The sequence below is a fragment of the mitochondrial genome of Halyomorpha halys, assembly GCF_000696795.3.
Source record: "Halyomorpha halys mitochondrion, complete genome".
NCBI lineage: Eukaryota > Metazoa > Arthropoda > Insecta > Hemiptera > Pentatomidae > Halyomorpha > Halyomorpha halys.
The window spans coordinates 1-15,660 of NC_013272.1; the positions used below are offsets into that span (position 1 = coordinate 1).

The 15,660-nt window shown below is 23.8% G+C and overlaps 13 protein-coding genes and 24 non-coding genes across 37 annotated transcripts, besides 2 other annotated features; 22 read left to right on the forward strand and 15 right to left on the reverse strand. All coding sequences in view use genetic code 5, as the record gives it.

Moving 5' to 3' along the window:
* KEH06_t01 lies at window positions 1–67 on the forward strand. The gene has a single exon. It is a non-coding gene; the product is annotated as a tRNA-Ile (tRNA).
* KEH06_t02 lies at window positions 65–133 on the reverse strand. The gene has a single exon. It is a non-coding gene; the product is annotated as a tRNA-Gln (tRNA).
* Window positions 134–139: 6 nt separating this feature from the next.
* Window positions 140–206, forward strand: KEH06_t03. The gene has a single exon. It is a non-coding gene; the product is annotated as a tRNA-Met (tRNA).
* On the forward strand, window positions 207–1,178 carry ND2 (NADH dehydrogenase subunit 2). Its single transcript has one exon. It carries the CDS (start codon window positions 207–209, stop codon window positions 1,176–1,178), a length of 972 nt encoding a protein of 323 aa, YP_003208154.1.
* A 13-nt stretch (window positions 1,179–1,191) lies between these two features.
* Window positions 1,192–1,258, forward strand: KEH06_t04. Its single transcript has one exon. It is a non-coding gene; the product is annotated as a tRNA-Trp (tRNA).
* On the reverse strand, window positions 1,251–1,318 carry KEH06_t05. The gene has a single exon. It is a non-coding gene; the product is annotated as a tRNA-Cys (tRNA).
* Window positions 1,319–1,321: 3 nt separating this feature from the next.
* Window positions 1,322–1,388, reverse strand: KEH06_t06. The gene has a single exon. It is a non-coding gene; the product is annotated as a tRNA-Tyr (tRNA).
* An 8-nt stretch (window positions 1,389–1,396) lies between these two features.
* Window positions 1,397–2,938, forward strand: COX1 (cytochrome c oxidase subunit I). Its single transcript has one exon. It carries the CDS (start codon window positions 1,397–1,399, stop codon window positions 2,936–2,938), a length of 1,542 nt encoding a protein of 513 aa, YP_003208155.1.
* On the forward strand, window positions 2,934–2,999 carry KEH06_t07. Its single transcript has one exon. It is a non-coding gene; the product is annotated as a tRNA-Leu (tRNA).
* COX2 (cytochrome c oxidase subunit II) lies at window positions 3,000–3,678 on the forward strand. The gene has a single exon. A coding segment is annotated over exon 1 (679 nt).
* Window positions 3,679–3,753, reverse strand: KEH06_t08. The gene has a single exon. It is a non-coding gene; the product is annotated as a tRNA-Lys (tRNA).
* Window positions 3,754–3,760: 7 nt separating this feature from the next.
* Window positions 3,761–3,829, forward strand: KEH06_t09. Its single transcript has one exon. It is a non-coding gene; the product is annotated as a tRNA-Asp (tRNA).
* Window positions 3,830–3,988, forward strand: ATP8 (ATP synthase F0 subunit 8). Its single transcript has one exon. The coding sequence runs from the start codon at window positions 3,830–3,832 to the stop codon at window positions 3,986–3,988; it is 159 nt and encodes a 52-aa protein (YP_003208157.1).
* On the forward strand, window positions 3,982–4,656 carry ATP6 (ATP synthase F0 subunit 6). Its single transcript has one exon. It carries the CDS (start codon window positions 3,982–3,984, stop codon window positions 4,654–4,656), a length of 675 nt encoding a protein of 224 aa, YP_003208158.1.
* Window positions 4,657–4,660: 4 nt separating this feature from the next.
* On the forward strand, window positions 4,661–5,449 carry COX3 (cytochrome c oxidase subunit III). The gene has a single exon. The coding sequence runs from the start codon at window positions 4,661–4,663 to the stop codon at window positions 5,447–5,449; it is 789 nt and encodes a 262-aa protein (YP_003208159.1).
* A 5-nt stretch (window positions 5,450–5,454) lies between these two features.
* KEH06_t10 lies at window positions 5,455–5,524 on the forward strand. The gene has a single exon. It is a non-coding gene; the product is annotated as a tRNA-Gly (tRNA).
* ND3 (NADH dehydrogenase subunit 3) lies at window positions 5,517–5,873 on the forward strand. Its single transcript has one exon. It carries the CDS (start codon window positions 5,517–5,519, stop codon window positions 5,871–5,873), a length of 357 nt encoding a protein of 118 aa, YP_003208160.1.
* Window positions 5,874–5,878: 5 nt separating this feature from the next.
* Window positions 5,879–5,946, forward strand: KEH06_t11. Its single transcript has one exon. It is a non-coding gene; the product is annotated as a tRNA-Ala (tRNA).
* A 6-nt stretch (window positions 5,947–5,952) lies between these two features.
* On the forward strand, window positions 5,953–6,016 carry KEH06_t12. The gene has a single exon. It is a non-coding gene; the product is annotated as a tRNA-Arg (tRNA).
* Window positions 6,017–6,020: 4 nt separating this feature from the next.
* Window positions 6,021–6,090, forward strand: KEH06_t13. Its single transcript has one exon. It is a non-coding gene; the product is annotated as a tRNA-Asn (tRNA).
* KEH06_t14 lies at window positions 6,091–6,157 on the forward strand. The gene has a single exon. It is a non-coding gene; the product is annotated as a tRNA-Ser (tRNA).
* Window positions 6,158–6,222, forward strand: KEH06_t15. Its single transcript has one exon. It is a non-coding gene; the product is annotated as a tRNA-Glu (tRNA).
* On the reverse strand, window positions 6,222–6,288 carry KEH06_t16. The gene has a single exon. It is a non-coding gene; the product is annotated as a tRNA-Phe (tRNA).
* Window positions 6,289–6,295: 7 nt separating this feature from the next.
* ND5 (NADH dehydrogenase subunit 5) lies at window positions 6,296–8,008 on the reverse strand. Its single transcript has one exon. The coding sequence runs from the start codon at window positions 8,006–8,008 to the stop codon at window positions 6,296–6,298; it is 1,713 nt and encodes a 570-aa protein (YP_003208161.1).
* Window positions 8,003–8,074, reverse strand: KEH06_t17. The gene has a single exon. It is a non-coding gene; the product is annotated as a tRNA-His (tRNA).
* Window positions 8,075–8,076: 2 nt separating this feature from the next.
* ND4 (NADH dehydrogenase subunit 4) lies at window positions 8,077–9,405 on the reverse strand. Its single transcript has one exon. The coding sequence runs from the start codon at window positions 9,403–9,405 to the stop codon at window positions 8,077–8,079; it is 1,329 nt and encodes a 442-aa protein (YP_003208162.1).
* ND4L (NADH dehydrogenase subunit 4L) lies at window positions 9,399–9,686 on the reverse strand. Its single transcript has one exon. It carries the CDS (start codon window positions 9,684–9,686, stop codon window positions 9,399–9,401), a length of 288 nt encoding a protein of 95 aa, YP_003208163.1.
* A 2-nt stretch (window positions 9,687–9,688) lies between these two features.
* KEH06_t18 lies at window positions 9,689–9,753 on the forward strand. Its single transcript has one exon. It is a non-coding gene; the product is annotated as a tRNA-Thr (tRNA).
* Window positions 9,754–9,818, reverse strand: KEH06_t19. The gene has a single exon. It is a non-coding gene; the product is annotated as a tRNA-Pro (tRNA).
* A 3-nt stretch (window positions 9,819–9,821) lies between these two features.
* On the forward strand, window positions 9,822–10,301 carry ND6 (NADH dehydrogenase subunit 6). Its single transcript has one exon. It carries the CDS (start codon window positions 9,822–9,824, stop codon window positions 10,299–10,301), a length of 480 nt encoding a protein of 159 aa, YP_003208164.1.
* Window positions 10,302–10,305: 4 nt separating this feature from the next.
* Window positions 10,306–11,445, forward strand: CYTB (cytochrome b). The gene has a single exon. It carries the CDS (start codon window positions 10,306–10,308, stop codon window positions 11,443–11,445), a length of 1,140 nt encoding a protein of 379 aa, YP_003208165.1.
* Window positions 11,446–11,450: 5 nt separating this feature from the next.
* KEH06_t20 lies at window positions 11,451–11,519 on the forward strand. Its single transcript has one exon. It is a non-coding gene; the product is annotated as a tRNA-Ser (tRNA).
* A 34-nt stretch (window positions 11,520–11,553) lies between these two features.
* Window positions 11,554–12,480, reverse strand: ND1 (NADH dehydrogenase subunit 1). The gene has a single exon. It carries the CDS (start codon window positions 12,478–12,480, stop codon window positions 11,554–11,556), a length of 927 nt encoding a protein of 308 aa, YP_003208166.1.
* KEH06_t21 lies at window positions 12,475–12,541 on the reverse strand. Its single transcript has one exon. It is a non-coding gene; the product is annotated as a tRNA-Leu (tRNA).
* Window positions 12,534–13,824, reverse strand: KEH06_r02. The gene has a single exon. It is a non-coding gene; the product is annotated as a 16S ribosomal RNA (ribosomal RNA).
* Window positions 13,822–13,889, reverse strand: KEH06_t22. Its single transcript has one exon. It is a non-coding gene; the product is annotated as a tRNA-Val (tRNA).
* A 1-nt stretch (window position 13,890) lies between these two features.
* Window positions 13,891–14,703, reverse strand: KEH06_r01. The gene has a single exon. It is a non-coding gene; the product is annotated as a 12S ribosomal RNA (ribosomal RNA).
* Window positions 14,704–15,177: 474 nt separating this feature from the next.
* Window positions 15,178–15,469: a repeat region (repeat 1).
* A 168-nt stretch (window positions 15,470–15,637) lies between these two features.
* Window positions 15,638–15,660: part of a repeat region (repeat 2) that runs on past the window's edge.

The following is a 15,660-nucleotide window of genomic DNA, read 5'->3' on the forward strand; positions in this document are numbered from 1 at the left end:
AATAAGATGCCTGAATCAATAGGACTATTATGATAGAATAGAATATGTATATTAAATACTCTTATTATATTTTATGGAATTAAACCATAACTAAAGAAATCAAAAATCTTTGTGCCTCATACACTTAAATATATTAGAAAGTAAAGTAAGCTAAATTTTAAGCTATCAGGTTCATACCCTGCCTATAGAGTAATCTCTCTTTACTAATTAAAAAAAGAAGATGATTATTTATTATAATCTTAATTGTCAGAACAATTATAGTAGTTTCAGCTAATAATTGAATAAGAATATGAATAGGATTAGAAATTAATTTACTATCTTTTACTCCATTAATTTTAAACAAAACTAATAAATCTAGATCAGAAGCAGCAATAATATATTTTCTAATTCAAAGAGTAAGAAGAATAATCCTAATAATAATAATTTTAAATATAATATATTCAACTACTTTCATAAAAATAGTTAATAATATAATTATTACAATAAGAATTCTAATTAAAATAGGCGCGGCCCCTTTCCACGCATGAATACCAGAAATTATATCAAAGATAGAATGAAATAAGTGCCTTATATTAATAACTTGACAAAAAGTAGCCCCATTAATAATAATAAGTAATATTAATAATAATTTTATTATTAATTTATCAATTATTTGATCTACTATAATTGGAAGACTCGGAGGGATTAACCAAACATCAATACGGAAAATATTTGGATATTCATCAATTAACCATTTAGGATGACTTATAGCCATCAACAAATCTATAAATAAATGAATAATCTATTTATTAACATATAGTTTACTAATAATATTTATTTGTTTTACTATAATGCATTATAAAATTTATTTTCTGAATCAAATAAATAATATTAATATGAGTAACATAGAAAAGGTTAGAATATTCATTATAATAATAAGAATAGGAGGTATACCCCCATTCATTGGATTTTTACCAAAATGAATTGTAATTCAAAGAATAATTCACGAAAAAGAATTCATTATAATCCTTATTATAATTATATTTAGATTAATTACCTTAATGTATTATATACGAATTATTATTAATATAACATTATTCTCAAATTCATCATTAAAATGAATCAAAAATAATAGTAATAACCTTCCATTAATTATAATTTTAATTAATTTTAGATTACCCATAATTATAATTATTTAATCCATTTTATTTTAAAGCTTTAAGTTAAATGTTAAACTATTAACCTTCAAAGTTAAATATATATACAATTATAAGCTTTAGGATATTAAACCCTACTCTAGATTTGCAATCTAAAATCATAAATAATTGACTATAAAGCCCATTGATAAAGGGTTTCACAACCATAAATAAATTTACAATTTAACGCCTAAAAATTTCAGCCACTTTATCAATAAAATTTGAATAAATGAATATATTCTACTAATCATAAAGATATTGGAACTCTATACTTTATCTTCGGAATATGATCTGGAATAGTAGGATCAGCTATAAGATTAATTATCCGTATCGAATTAGGACAGCCTGGAAGATTTATTGGTAATGATCAAATTTATAATGTAATTGTAACAGCACATGCATTTGTAATAATTTTCTTTATAGTAATACCAATCATAATTGGAGGATTCGGTAATTGATTAGTCCCTTTAATAATTGGAGCACCTGATATAGCCTTCCCACGATTAAATAATATAAGATTCTGATTATTACCCCCTTCATTAACTTTATTATTAATAAGAAGAATAGCAGAATCAGGAGCTGGGACAGGATGAACAGTCTACCCCCCCTTATCGAGTAATATCTCACATAGAGGAGCATCAGTTGATTTAGCTATTTTTTCCTTACATTTGGCTGGGGTTTCATCAATTTTAGGGGCAGTAAATTTTATTTCAACTATTATAAATATACGACCAACAGGTATAACCCCTGAACGAATCCCATTGTTTGTGTGATCAGTAGGAATTACTGCACTTCTTCTGTTATTATCCTTACCTGTGTTAGCAGGTGCTATTACTATACTATTAACTGACCGAAATTTTAATACCTCTTTTTTTGACCCATCAGGAGGAGGAGACCCTATTCTTTATCAACATTTATTTTGATTCTTTGGGCACCCCGAAGTTTATATTTTAATTCTACCAGGATTTGGCTTAATTTCCCATATTATTAGACAAGAAAGAGGAAAAAATGAAACATTTGGTAATATTGGAATAATTTACGCTATACTATCAATTGGAATTTTAGGATTCATTGTATGAGCACATCATATATTTACAGTAGGCATGGATGTTGATACCCGAGCCTACTTCACATCAGCCACAATAATCATTGCAGTACCAACAGGTATTAAAATTTTCAGATGACTAGCCACATTACATGGTGTAAAAATAAATTATTCACCCGCTATAATATGAGCATTAGGATTTGTATTTTTATTCACTATTGGAGGATTAACAGGAGTAATTCTAGCCAACTCATCTATTGATATTATTTTACATGATACATATTATGTAGTAGCCCATTTCCATTATGTACTTTCAATAGGTGCAGTATTTGCTATTATAGGAAGATTTATTCAATGATTTCCCTTATTCACCGGATTAAGAATAAACCCTAAATGATTAAAAATTCAATTTATTATTATATTTTTAGGTGTTAATATTACATTCTTCCCTCAACACTTTCTAGGATTAAGAGGTATACCTCGACGATATTCTGATTATCCAGATAGTTACACAAGATGAAATATTATTTCATCTGTAGGAAGAATTATATCCATAATTAGAATCATAATATTTATTATAATTTTATGAGAAAGAATTGTAACTAAACGAGTACTAATTTTTAGAGAAAATATAACATCAAGAATTGAATGATTACAAAAAACACCTCCAGCCGAACATTCATATAATGAAATTCCTATAATATCATCAATTTTCTAATATGGCAGATTAGTGCAATGAATTTAAGCTTCATAAATAAAGATATTATCTTTTATTAGAAATAGCAACATGAGGAAATATTTTAACCCAAGATGCAAATTCTTCATTAATAGAACAACTAACATTTTTTCATGATCACACAGTTATAATTTTATCAATAATTACAATCATAGTTGCATATATTATAATAACTTTAACAAAAAACAAATATATTAATCGATATCTACTAGAAGGTCAAACAATTGAATTAATTTGAACAGTTATACCAGCAATCACATTAATCTTTATTGCATTACCATCACTACGATTATTATATATGATTGATGAAATTAACAATCCATCAATTACATTAAAAGTAATTGGACATCAATGATACTGAAGATATGAATATTCAGATTTTAGAAATACTGAATTTGATTCATATATAAAACCAGTTAATGAAATAAATAAAAATGAAATTCGCCTTCTTGATGTAGATAATCGTACTGTTATTCCAATAAATACACAAGCACGAGTAGTAGTAACAGCAGCTGATGTATTACATTCATGAGCCGTACCGGCTTTAGGAATTAAAATCGACGCTGTCCCTGGACGATTGAACCAGGGAACTATAAATATTAATCGTCCAGGAATTATATATGGACAATGCTCAGAAATTTGTGGTGCAAACCACAGATTCATACCAATCGTAATTGAAAGAACAACAACAGAAAATTTCCTTAAATGAATTAATTCAATTTCATTAAGTGGCTGAAAATATTTAAGCATTGGTCTCTTAAACCAAATTATAGTAATTTAAAATCTACTCTTAATGAATCTATTAAAGATTTAGTTTAAATTATAAAACATTAATTTGTCAAATTAAAAATAATTCCCATTAATTAATCTTTTATACCTCAAATATCTCCCTTATGATGAGAAATTTTATTTATCTATTTTATTATAAGATATTTTATATTCAACATTTTTATTTACTTTTCCATTAATAAACCTTTATCATTTAAAATAAATAAAAACAAAAAGATTGAACAAATAAACTGAAGATGATAACAAACTTATTCTCAACATTTGACCCAGCAACATCTATAAATTACTCAATAAACTGATTAAGATCCTTAATTGGAATATTATTAATCCCATATTCATTTTGAACATTACCAAACCGAAACAAAGTTGTAATTAATATAATTATAACAAAATTACATAATGAATTTAAAATATTATTAGGGTTAAACTCTAAAGGAATGACTTTAATAACAGTTTCCTTATTTATATTTATCCTAATAAATAACTTTTTAGGACTAATACCATATATTTTTACTAGAACAAGACATTTAACCTTTTCTCTAACTATAGCTTTACCTTTATGATTATCCATAATACTATTCGGGTGATTCAAAAATACTAATATAATATTTACTCATTTAGTTCCAAGAGGAACTCCAAGAGTATTAATACCTTTTATAGTATTAATTGAAACAATTAGTAATATTATTCGCCCAGGAAGATTAGCAGTACGATTAACTGCTAATATAATTGCAGGCCATTTATTAATAAGATTATTAGGAAATAAATCAACAGATATTAATAATATAATTTTATCAATTATTATTATTATTCAGATAATGTTAATAATATTTGAAGCAGCTGTAGCAATTATTCAAGCATATGTATTTTCAATTTTAACAACTTTATACACTAGAGAAGTAATAAATTAATAATATGAAAATACAAAAAAATCACCCTTACCACTTAGTTGACTACAGACCATGACCTTTAATAGGATCTATTGGAGCAATAACATTAACTACAGGAATAGTCTTATGATTCCATAAAAATGAAATATATCTATTCTTTCTAGGTACAATTATTATTATTATAACCATAATTCAATGATGACGTGATATTATTCGAGAATCAACATTCCAAGGACACCATACAATTAAAGTAACAAATGGATTAAAAATCGGAATAATTCTATTCATTATTTCAGAAGTATTTTTCTTTATCTCATTCTTCTGAGGATTTTTCCATAGAAGATTATCACCTACAATTGAAATTGGTATAACATGACCTCCAAAAGGTATTATAGTTTTCAATCCTATAGAAATTCCATTACTTAATACTATAATCCTATTATGTTCAGGTATAACAGTTACATGGGCTCATCACAGAATTATAAGAAATAAATACTCAGAAACAAAAAAAAGATTAATTATAACAGTCATATTAGGAATTTATTTTACTATTCTTCAAGCATATGAATATAAAGAAGCCAGATTTTGTATTAGAGATTCRATTTATGGATCATGTTTTTTTATAGCAACAGGATTTCATGGTATTCATGTAATTATTGGAACTCTATTCCTATTTACATGTCTATTACGGCATATAAAATGTCACTTTTCCATAAATCATCACTTCGGATTCGAAGCAGCAGCATGATACTGACATTTTGTAGATGTAGTTTGACTATTTCTTTATATTTCAATTTACTGATGAGGTAGATAATAATTATCCTTCTAGTATAAATAAATATATTTGACTTCCAATCAAAAAATCCATCTGTCTGGGGGGGATAATATATGTAATTATTTGATCTATAGGATTAGCATTAATAGTGTCAATTATACTAATAATATTATGCACAATAATCTCAAAAACATCTAAAAAAGACCGAGAAAAAATATCCCCATTTGAATGTGGATTTGACCCAAAAAGATCAGCACGATCTCCATTTTCTATTCAATTCTTTTTAATTGCAGTACTATTTTTAATTTTTGATATTGAAATCGCCATTATATTACCAATCATTTTAACTTTAAAATTAAGTATAACTAAAATATGAATCATAACAATTTCATTATTTGTATTTATTCTAGTTATAGGATTATATCATGAATGAAAAAACGGAGTATTAGAATGAGCTAAATAAAAATTGGGGTTGTAGTTAAAATATATAACATTTAATTTGCAATTAAAATATACTAATACATTAGTCTACCTCACTTAAGGTAATGAAGTAAAACTTTACATTTAGTTTCGACCTAAAATTAGGATAATTATATCCCTTATCTAAAAATTAATTGAAGCCAAAGTTGAGGCCTTTCATTGTTAATGAAAAAATTGATTATTATAATAATCCAATTAAAAGGGAATGAAGTATCTAAAAGAAGCTGCTAACTATCTTTTAAAGCGGTTTAAATCCGTTTTTCCCTTATTTATATAGTTTAATATAAAACCCTTTATTTTCAATAAAGAAACAAGATTTATCTTTATAAATACTTGAAAGGAATTACTCCTATCCTAACTTCTTCAGAGTTAAACTTTAAAATTAAGTTATTCAAGTAATTAAATTTAAACAAATATTATAAAAAAGAAAATAATTATAAAACTAACTAAATAAATCTTAACATTATTCATTTGATAGATAGAATAAAAAGAATTAAAGTAATTAATTAAATTTAAAAAAGAATTAGAAATCAAAAATTCACCCCATCTAGAATCTATAAAAGATGATCTTACCTTGGAAAAAAATAATGAATTATTATAAATTAAATAAGTTCTAAAAAAAGGTATAAATCACATATAACTAAAGAACTCAATAGTATAATTAAAAATTAAACCAAAAATATTATCATAAATGCTCATTAAAGTTATAATATAACCAATCCAAGAACCTAATAAAATAAAAATTAAAGGTAATAACTTTATAAAAATAGGAAAACAAACAAAAATAGGATAAGGAAAAATTAATCAAAATAACAAGCTTCCTCCAACTACTGATAAAAAAGTTAATAATAATAAAGAATAAAGTATTAAATTATCCTCAAAGAAATTAGAATAAGTTATTAATCCATTATAACCTCTAAAACAAAAATAAATCAAGCGAAAACTATAACTAACCGTTAACCCAATAGAAATATAAAATAATAAAAAAATATAAATATTAGAATAATTAAATATTAAATATTCCAAAATTAAATCTTTTCTATAAAATCCTGACAAGAAAGGAAAGCCACAAAGAGATAAATTAGAGATACAAAAACAAGAACAAGTATAAGGTAAACAATTAATTAAATTACCCATATGACGAATATCTTGACTATCATTTATTCTATGAATAATAATACCAGCACATAAAAACATTAAAGCTTTAAAAAAAGCATGGGATAATATATGAAAATAAGAGATAGTATAATAACCTATAAATAAGACTCTTATTATTAAACCAAGCTGGCTTAATGTAGATAAAGCAATAATCCTTTTCAAGTCATATTCAAAATTAGCTGCTAAACCAGATATAAATATTGTTAAACAAGAAATTAATAAGAAAAAACTTATATTAAAATAATTTAATAATTCACTAAACCGAATAAGTAAATAAACCCCTGCAGTTACTAAAGTCGAAGAATGAACTAATGCAGAAACAGGAGTTGGGGCAGCTATAGCAGCAGGTAATCATGAAGAAAAAGGAATTTGAGCACTTTTAGTAAAAGCTGATAATGTCAATAAATATACTAATCATAAAGAAATTTCATTATCCATAAATCTTAAATAATAAATATAATTTCATCTACCTATATTAAATAATCAAGAAATACCAATTAAAATAAAAACATCACCAATTCGATTTCTTAAAATAGTTAATATACCCGCATTATAAGATTTAAAATTTTGATAATAAATAACTAAACAATAAGACACCAGACCTAACCCATCTCAACCTAATAAAATTCTAACCAAATTAGGACTAATAATCAAAAATATTATTGACAAAACAAATAACAAAACAATAAACAAGAATCGTAACTTAAATAAATCAGCATTTATATAAGAAGAACTATACAAAATTACTATAGAAGAAATACATAAAACCCCTCCCATAAAAATAAAAGATATTCAATCCAAATATATAGATATAGTTACACTTACAGAATTAAACGAAATTAATTCCCAATCCAAAAATAAAGAATAATTATTTAATAAAAAAATCAAACCAAAATAAAATAATAATAAACTAATCAATAATAAGATTAATGATCAATACTTATAAAAATTAATAAAAATGGATCTAGAGATTCCATCACCAATAACATCACAAATTATTATTCTTTAAATTAAACTACCATAGATCCTTAAAAAAGTAAAGCAAAAATATCGAACTTTAAAAATATTATATTTAAAGGAATAATATGAAATAATATTAATATATATTCCCGAATATTTACAGTATTTATAAATGATAAACCTCCATAAATATAACCATGCTGAGTAAAAGAAAAAATATAAATTCTATAACAACAACTTATAAAAGATAAAATGGATAAAAAAATAAAAGTTATATAATCTCAAGAAATAATTGAATTAATTAAATAAATTTCCCCTAATAAATTCAAAGAAGGAGGAGAAGATATATTATTAGAACAAAATATGAACCAAAATATTGACAATCTAGGTATTATTAATATATAACCCTTATTAATAAATAATCTACGGCTTCTTCTACGTTCATACAAAATATTAGCTAAACAAAAAAGACCAGAAGAACAAAAACCATGACCTAATATTATAATTAAAGAGCCCATGAATCCAAATCTTCTATTAGTTATAATACCACAAATTACTAAAGACATATGAGCAACAGAAGAATAAGCAATAATAGATTTTATATCCACTTGAAAAAGACAAAGAAAACTAACAATTAAAGAACCTCAAAGACTAAAAATTATCCAAAAGTAACTAAAAAATAAAGAATAATAATCAATAAAAAGATAAACTCGAATTAAACCATAACCCCCTAACTTTAATAAAATAGCAGCCAAAACCATAGAACCAGAAATTGGTGCTTCCACATGAGCTTTCGGTAACCAAAAATGAAAAAAAGGAATCGGTATTTTAAATAAAAATGCCATAATTATTGATAAATAAAAATAAAATCCAAAACCACTTACATCAATTAATCAGAAGTCCAGAGTGTAGCCCTTTACACTAATATAAAAAATGCCTAATAATAAAGGCAAAGAAGCAAATAAAGTATAAAATAATAAATAATAACCAGCAGAAACACGCTCAGGCTGATATCCCCACCCGAAAATTAAAAAAAGGGTGGGGATAAGAGATATTTCAAAAGATAAATAGAAAACAAAAAAATTTAATGAAGAGAAAGTTAATAATAATGATATAATTATAAACATTAAAACAAAATTAAATTCAATCAACTTATCATTATTTGAATAAACTCGATATCTAGCTAATATTATTAAAAAAATAATAAAGAAAGTTAAACTTATTAATCTGTAAGAAAAAATATCAAAACCAAATAAGCTTCTTATAGGGAAAATAAAATTATAAAAAGAATATATAAAAACATATAAGAAAGTTGTCAATATATAAATATGTATTAATAATCAAAAATTATAAAACAATGGGATTAAAAAAATTAATATAAAAATAAATTTTATCATGATAAAACTGATATTCTTGATAAATAATCATTCCCTTGTCTACGAACTAATCTTACTAAAACAGATAAACCTAAAGCACCTTCACATACTGTAAAAACTAAAAATAATAGAAGAATATAAAGTTCATAACCATAAATGTATATAACTAAAAATAAAGATAAAAAAACACACAAAACTATAAATTCTAAACTTAACAAAGAAAGTAAAAGATGTTTACGAGTTGAACAGAAAATAATAGTTCCACTTAAAAAACTAAACAATAAAATATATTCAAGAAAAATAAGTTTTAATAGTTTAATATAAAACAATGATTTTGTAAATCATAAATAGGGTTTAACCTTTAAAACTTCAGTAAAAAGAAATCTAACTTATCTTCAATCTCCAAAATTGATATTTTTATAAACTATTTACTGTTTATGATAAACATTTTATTATTATCTATGATTATTTGATCTATAATTTTATTAACCTTAAATCATCCTTTAAGAATAGGATTTATCTTAATTATACAAACGATTTCAATAGCTATAATTGTAGGATTTATAACTAAATCATTTTTCTTTTCATATATTATTATTATTATCATTATAAGTGGAATATTAGTATTATTTATTTATATATCAAGAGTAGCATCAAATGAAAAATTCAATTCCCCAATCAAAAATATTATTATATTTTTTTTAATAAGAATAATTATACTTTATATTTTAATTAAATATAACATAAATAGTATTCCTAATTATCTAGATAAAAATGAAACAATAAGATTAATCAAAATATTCAACTCAATAACAGCACAAATCACAATTATATTAATTATTTACTTATTTATTACTATAATTGTAGTATCCAATGTAGCAAAAACCAATTTTGGACCTTTACGAATAAAAAGATAATATTATGAATAAACCTATACGAAAAACACATCCACTAATTAAAATTATTAATAATTCATTAATTGATTTACCCTCACCTTCATCAATCTCATTATGATGAAACTTTGGATCACTTTTAGGTATATGTTTAATAATTCAAATTATTAGAGGATTATTTTTAGCCATACACTATACAGCAAATATTGAAATAGCATTTAATAGAGTTATTCACATTTGTCGAGATGTAAATAATGGATGATTAATACGATATACTCATGCTAACGGAGCATCTTTATTTTTTATATGTTTATATTTACATATTGGCCGGGGATTATACTATGGTTCATATAAATTAATTATAACATGAATAGTAGGGACAATTTTATTATTATTAATTATAGGGACCGCTTTTTTAGGTTACGTTTTACCATGGGGACAAATATCATTATGAGGGGCAACTGTAATTACAAATTTATTATCCGCTATTCCTTATTTAGGAAAAACATTAGTTATATGGTTGTGGGGAGGATTTTCGGTAGATAATGCTACCTTAACACGATTCTTTACACTACATTTTCTTTTACCATTTATTATTTCAGCAATAGTAATAATTCACCTTCTATTCTTACATCAAACAGGAAGAAATAATCCCTTAGGGTTAAATTCTAACTATGATAAATCACCATTCCACCCTTACTTTTCAACAAAAGATTTAATAGGTATTATAATTACCTTAATGATATTTTCATTAATAATTCTATTAGAGCCACGAAAACTAGGAGACCCGGAAAATTTTATTCCAGCTAACCCATTAGTTACACCAGTCCATATTCAACCAGAATGATATTTTCTTTTCGCTTATGCTATTTTACGATCAATTCCTAATAAATTAGGAGGAGTAATTGCAATAATTATATCAATCCTAATTATTATCTTACCCACAATTATTAACAAGAGAAAATTCCAAGGTAATTCATTTTACCCAGTTAGAAAAAGAATGTTCTGAATTATAGTAACAATTATTATTTTATTAACATGAATTGGAGCACGACCAGCAGAAGAACCCTATATTTTTACTGGACAAGTATTAACAGTACTATACTTTTCTTACTATTTTACAAATCCAATTATAATTAAAATCTGAGATAAAATTCTAGAAAAATAAATTTTGGTCAATTAAGTTTTAGAAAACTTATACTTTGAAAGTATATAAAGAAAGTTAAATTCTTTCATTGACTTTAATTTAACACTTAAATTAATGAACTGAATATTATTAAAAAAGAATTAAAATCAAAATACTCAAATAAAAAATAAATAAATTAAGTGAAAAAGGCAAAAATAATTTTCAAGTTAAATATATTAATTTATCATATCGAAATCGGGGTAAAACTCCTCGTACTCAAATAAATCAAAAAACAATTATAATAACCCTTAAATAAAACATTAAAGATAAAATATCACAGCCTAGGAATAGAATAACGGTTAGTATTCTTATGAAGATAATATTTATGTATTCTGACAAAAAAATAAAAGCAAATCCACCTCTTCTATATTCCACATTAAATCCTCTAACTAATTCTCTTTCACCTTCAGCAAAATCAAACGGAGATCGATTAGTTTCAGCTAAACAAGAAGATAATCAACAAAAAAATAAAGGATAACATATAAATAAAAATCAACATATAGATTGATAATATATAAAATCTAATAAATTATAACTAAAAACAAAAACAACTATACATAATATAATTATTATTATACTTACCTCATAAGAAATAACTTGAGCAACAGATCGAAGTCTACCTAAAAGAGCATAATTAGAATTAGAAGCCCACCCAGAAAGTATGATTCCATAAACCCCTATGCCAGTACAAACCATAAAAAACAAAATACCATAATTAAAATTATAAATATTTAAAATAAAAGGAAATAATAGCCATAAACAAAAAGATAAAAATAATAAAAAAATAGGGGATAAATAATAAATTAAGTAATTAGATTTATAAGGATAAGTTTGCTCCTTAAAAAATAACTTGATGCCATCAGAAAAAGGCTGTAAAATTCCTATATAGCCTAATTTATTAGGGCCTTTACGAAGCTGAATATAACCTAAAACTTTTCGTTCTAAAAGAGTAACAAAAGAAACACAAATCAAAATACAAATAAGCATAACCAAATAAATTAAAATAAACAATACTATCTGTAATAATTTTATTACATAAATAAATTCTAAATTTACTGCACTAATCTGCCAAAATAGTTAAAATAATTCAATAATTAAACAAAATATTTGTTGTAAATGGTCCTTTCGTACTAACTCACAATTTAATTTACAAAAAAGATAGAAACCGACCTGGCTCACGCCGGTCTGAACTCAGATCATGTAAAAAATTAAAGGTCGAACAGACCTAGAAAATTAAGCTTCTGCACTTAAATCTTATTTTAATCCAACATCGAGGTCGCAAACTCCTTTATCGATAAGAACTCTCCAAAAAAATTACGCTGTTATCCCTAAGGTAATTTAATCTAAATATCTAAAAAGTTAAGATCCTAAATATAATTATTCATAAATAATATAAATATGAGAGTTAAAATAATCTCAATGTCTCCCCAACAAAATTTCAATAAAAATAAATATATAATTAACCAATAAATATTAATATTTCTAATAAAAATAAAATTCTATAGGGTCTTCTCGTCCCATTTAAAAATTTTAGCTTTTTAACCAAAAAATTAAATTCAATAATTTAATATAAAGAAAGATATTCCTTCATCCGACCGTTCATTCCAGCCTTCAATTAAAAGACAAATGATTATGCTACCTTCGCACAGTCAAGATACTGCGGCTATTTAAAATTATTCATTGAGCAGGTCAAACCTAATACTAATTAATCATTAGGACATGTTTTTGTTAAACAGGTGAAGAATAAAATTGCCGAGTTACTATAAATTAAATATAAAATATACTAATTTTATCATTATATCTTTTATTAAAATATTTAATAAAAATTTTTAATAAAAATCTAAATAAATATAAAATAAATTATAAATAAAGCATAATTATAACAAAATAAATGATGAAAATTTCTAATCCTACAAAAATTTAATATAAATATTTATCATAGAAACAATTTAAGAGCTTATCCCCTTAAATCTTAAATTAAAATAACAATAAAAATAAAATTATAAATTGAATAATATTAATTATGAATTAAATTCAATTATTAAAAAACCAGATAATTAAAGATGAATAGCATATAACACCAATTTATAATTTATCAATAATTATAAAACAATAAATAACAATTATAAATGTCGCCTTTAAATTCGGGATATTTATTTATAAATAAAAAATTTTTAATAAACCCTGATACAAAAGGTACAATAAAACAAATTTACTTAAAAAATAATTAATTTATTAACCCTTACAGTAAGATAAACTATAAATATAAAAAATTAATTCTTTAAAAAATACTAAAATTAAAGTTATTTCTATAATAATAATTCAAAATAATATTTAAAATTAAATATAAAATAAAAATCAAACCAATTTGAATTGCACAAATAAATTTTTAATGTAAAAAAAAACTAATCCTAGATTATGGTCTGTATAAATCTAGCCCCACCTTCCGGTAGGACTACTTTGTTACGACTTATCTCATCTATTAATGAGAGCGACGGGCGATATGTACTTAACCAAGAACATATATCATGAATAATATATATTATTCATTACAATTAAATCCAATTTAATAAATTATATACATAAATTAATCCAATAATAATAAAAATTAAATGTAACCCATTTCAATCCTTTACATAAGCTGCACCTTGACCTGACATAAATTTCAATAAAAATAAAAGAAAATTTTTCTAATAAAACATTCAATCAGACAGAGATATACAAACCAATATTAAATTTTAAAGGTAAAATTCATCGTGGATTATCAATTATAGAACAGGTTCCTCTAAAATGATCAAATTACCGTCAAATTCTTTCAATTTAAAGATCTTAACTAATAGTACTAAGGAATAGAAGTTACATTCAAAATAATAGGGTATCTAATCCTAGTTTAAAATATGAATTTCATATTAATATAAAAATTTACCTAATAAAAATTAAAAATTTTAAATTCTACCTTAAAAACTTCAACTTCTAATCAAAATTCTAACTTTAATACCTATACCTAAAAAAAATTACTTAAGTTAATTGTATAACCGCAGCTGCTGGCACAAAATTTGCTAACCATAAATAAAAATTAACCATGTCTTAATATAATAAATACATAAAAATAAAAACTGCGTTTAATTAAAAATTTTCCTAATCCTACTATTTAAGCAAAATTAAAATCACACAAAAACTTACATATAAAAATTATCTAAACAGCAATTTATAAACAAACTAGAATCAAATTTCAATTAATCAATAATTTATAAAATTTGATAATTTGGATCGCATAGATGTATCCTCCCCACATATCTCTGTATAACCCCGGTCCACAGTTCCTCTGGACTAAGATCGGATACCAACAATGTAACTTCTATTCCTTAGTTATATATACTTATATACTAACCGTTATTCTATTCCTAGCTCACGTTTTAAGTTCGCTACAAATATATAACTGTTATATCTATATATTTAGATATAATATATATTATGTATTTATGACATATGGATATTCTAACCTTATCTATTGACACTATACTTAAATCCTATAGATCAAATATTTACATATATTATCCCCCCCAGACAGATGGCCCTCGGCGCTCGGCCCCTTTATATAATCAGAATCTTATAAATAAATATCCCCAATATTTAAATATCTTCCTCCTTTCAAAAAGAGTATTAATAATAATTAATTTATTATATTTTGGAACAGGTATAATTATCGACCTCTTATAAAGTTACCATATATGATAAAGGTATTATTTATGAAAATATTTAACCTACGTAAATCAACTTTCAGAAATTATAAAGTTACCATATATGATAAAGGTATTATTTATGAAAATATTTAACCTACGTAAATCAACTTTCAGAAATTATAAAGTTACCATATATGATAAAGGTATTATTTATGAAAATATTTAACCTACGTAAATCAACTTTCAGAAATTATAAAGTTACCATATCTGATAAAGGTATTATTTATGAAAATATTTAACCTACGTAAGTTAACTTTCAGAAATTATAAAGTTACCATATATGATAAAGGTATTTGATCTATATAAGTTATTGGTCATATTTACTTTATTACGTTCCTATAAATAAATATATTATTTTAACATAATAATATATGTTTCCCCAGTATATTATTATTACTCAATTTTTTAAAAAATTATAAAATTTCCAGAAATTATAAAGTTACCATATATAATA